The sequence below is a fragment of the Dendroctonus ponderosae genome, unplaced genomic scaffold (genome assembly GCF_020466585.1).
Source record: "Dendroctonus ponderosae isolate FM_Combo_2020 unplaced genomic scaffold, Dpon_F_20191213v2 Dpon_F_20191213_11, whole genome shotgun sequence".
Taxonomy (NCBI): Eukaryota; Metazoa; Arthropoda; class Insecta; order Coleoptera; family Curculionidae; genus Dendroctonus; species Dendroctonus ponderosae.
In genome coordinates this window covers 1,311,671-1,313,915 of record NW_026017213.1, presented here as the reverse complement: position 1 = coordinate 1,313,915, position 2,245 = coordinate 1,311,671, and the positions used below count along the sequence as shown (strand labels likewise).

The window sequence follows — 2,245 nt, the reverse complement described above, 5'->3', positions numbered from 1 at the left end:
AAATGCATATAATTGCATATTTGGAATAAAAATTATGCATATATATGCGCATATTTTGATTGAATTTAACTGCATATATTCCGCGCTTTAATGATAACTTATTATGGCACCCCCAGATCTCTTGCTTAGTGTGTAGTCTGTGGGCCGGTCGAGTTGCACAAGAAGGAAGGTGTGAAGAACACGAAACAAGGTAAGCACCAGAAACCACCAGATGCAAGAGACAAAATGTTTGCAGTTGAAGTGAGGTTTTCAGTGATTGAAGCAGGAAGTCCTCTTCTTCTGGAAGATGAAATTTTGCAGCATTTTCCGACAAGTCATGGATGTGAATTGGAAGTGGTTGACAGTGTCAGTGAAGCAGTTTTATAAAGTAAAATGAAAATTTTACAAGAGAAAAACTCTCAATTTTAAAGTGAGTAGGTGTCGCAAATCGCAATAATACTAATGACGTGACCGACGACAAAAGTGGCGTTTTTCGCTAACAAATAAGGGAAATCCGCACTCGGCACGTTTCCAGAGAGAAGCCGGAACAGAGCCGAGTTCGATATTGATTAACCAGCCAGGAATATGGATCAAATTCGAACTTTTGCCCTTTTTTTCACGGCATGCTGATGAAAAGCGACGCGTTTATCCACATCGCCGCATTCTGCTGCGAGGATTATGCAATTATAAATGTGCAATTTACCAAGCTGATTAAGGGCTTCGCTCAATCCAATTGTTACTTACCGATTAAGGTGAGCATCATCGAGCTGGTGACATAAGCCGTGAGGATGATCCCCAAGCTGGAAATGATGGCCAATGGGATGGACTTCTTTGGGGTGGCCGCCTCTTCGCCGGTGGTGGCGATGATATCGAAACCGATGAATGCGTAGAAGCATGTGGCCGCCCCGGTAAAAACCTGCCGTAAAAAACCGAGCTGCTGAAGAGTTTTGAAGAAAAAAACCATAACTCTTACCCCTGGCCAGCCTTTCGCTAGGAAACCGTCATGTTTGGTCCAGTTATCGGTGTTAACGTAAAACATTCCCGCACTCATGATGAACACCCACACGGAAAAGTTGATCACATTTAGAATATTGTTGAAGATCAGCGACTTTTTGACCCCGGCGGCAAGCACCAGCGTCATCAGCAGCGTGATCAAGAAGGCCATGTAGTCGGGGTCTCCACCTGAAGCCAGGGGCAAATTAAATCCGGATTTTGTTGTTTTTTGAGGGTTTACCGATAAAGTCCCCGAATCGAGTGTGCAAAGCCTTGCCGATGGCCCCATTGGCCAGCGCGTCAAAGCAGGCGCTGAGCGCACATGCGCATGCGCTGGTACCAATCAGGTACTCGAGGATCATGTTCCAGCCAATGATGAAGGCCACAAACTCCCCCACTGTCACGTATGAGTACATGTAGGCGGAGCCTGTGGTATGGGGTACTCGCACCCCAAATTCCGCATAACACGCTCCTAAAAGATGAGGAAGGGTTATTTAAAATTCTGGTGATTTTCTAGTTGTCCTGTAGGGATTTTTTTACTGACGACTTTTCCTAGTGGTGTTTCCTAGGGAAATTCTATTTTTCCCCACTTTTCACTCATTTAAGCCACTACTAAGCAAATCAATATTTTGTTTTTGCTCGATTTTTTCTGAGTCACATTTTGTAAGTATTTTGAGTTAGTTTTGGTTCTTCTAAAATAGCCGCTTTTGTATGTATTTTGTAGGCCAAAGTTTTGATTTTCATTCATCATCAGGCAATTTTTGATAATTTTTCAAAAGTGCGTTTGCTTTTGCAGGCTAGAGTTCGGCATTTGTTTATCCAGGAACTAACGAAAGAAAACTGTCTCATTTGTATGCGTTTTATAGGAAAAACTCTGTTTCAGAAGTGGAAAAAGTTTTGATTTTTAGTCAATGTTAAAATCGCGTCTCGTTTTTGTGGTGGGTTTTGTAGGACGAACTTTAGCATTCACTTCTCCATCACTTGCTAAGACAGAAAATCAGTTTTTAATGCATTTAATACCGAAACACGCTTTTTAGAAGCGCACAGTTTCGATTTTCAGTCATCAGGAATGGAATTTTTCACAATTTTTCAAAATTGCGTTTGGTTCATGATATTGTTTGTTCAGGCCGGAGTTTGGCATTTATTTATTCAGGAACTAATCAAGTGAAACAGTCGCCTTTGTATGCATTCAATAAGGCAAAGTGTGTTCTATACGTGGTTAAAGCTGTGATTTTCAGTCATCTTCAGGCAATTTTCAAAAAATTTTCAAAAT

General features: G+C 41.6%; 1 protein-coding gene across 1 annotated transcript in view; it reads right to left on the bottom strand.

Moving 5' to 3' along the window:
- Window positions 1-2,245, bottom strand: part of LOC109536064 (probable cationic amino acid transporter) — an 18,537-nt gene that overhangs the window by 4,420 nt on the left and 11,872 nt on the right. Inside the window, exons 4-6 of the mRNA XM_048662565.1 lie at window positions 1,214-1,444; window positions 953-1,161; window positions 724-895 (exon numbers count right to left, since the gene is read on the bottom strand). Of these exons, the coding sequence (XP_048518522.1) occupies window positions 724-895; window positions 953-1,161; window positions 1,214-1,444 (612 nt within the window). The remainder of the gene's footprint in view (window positions 1-723; window positions 896-952; window positions 1,162-1,213; window positions 1,445-2,245) is intronic.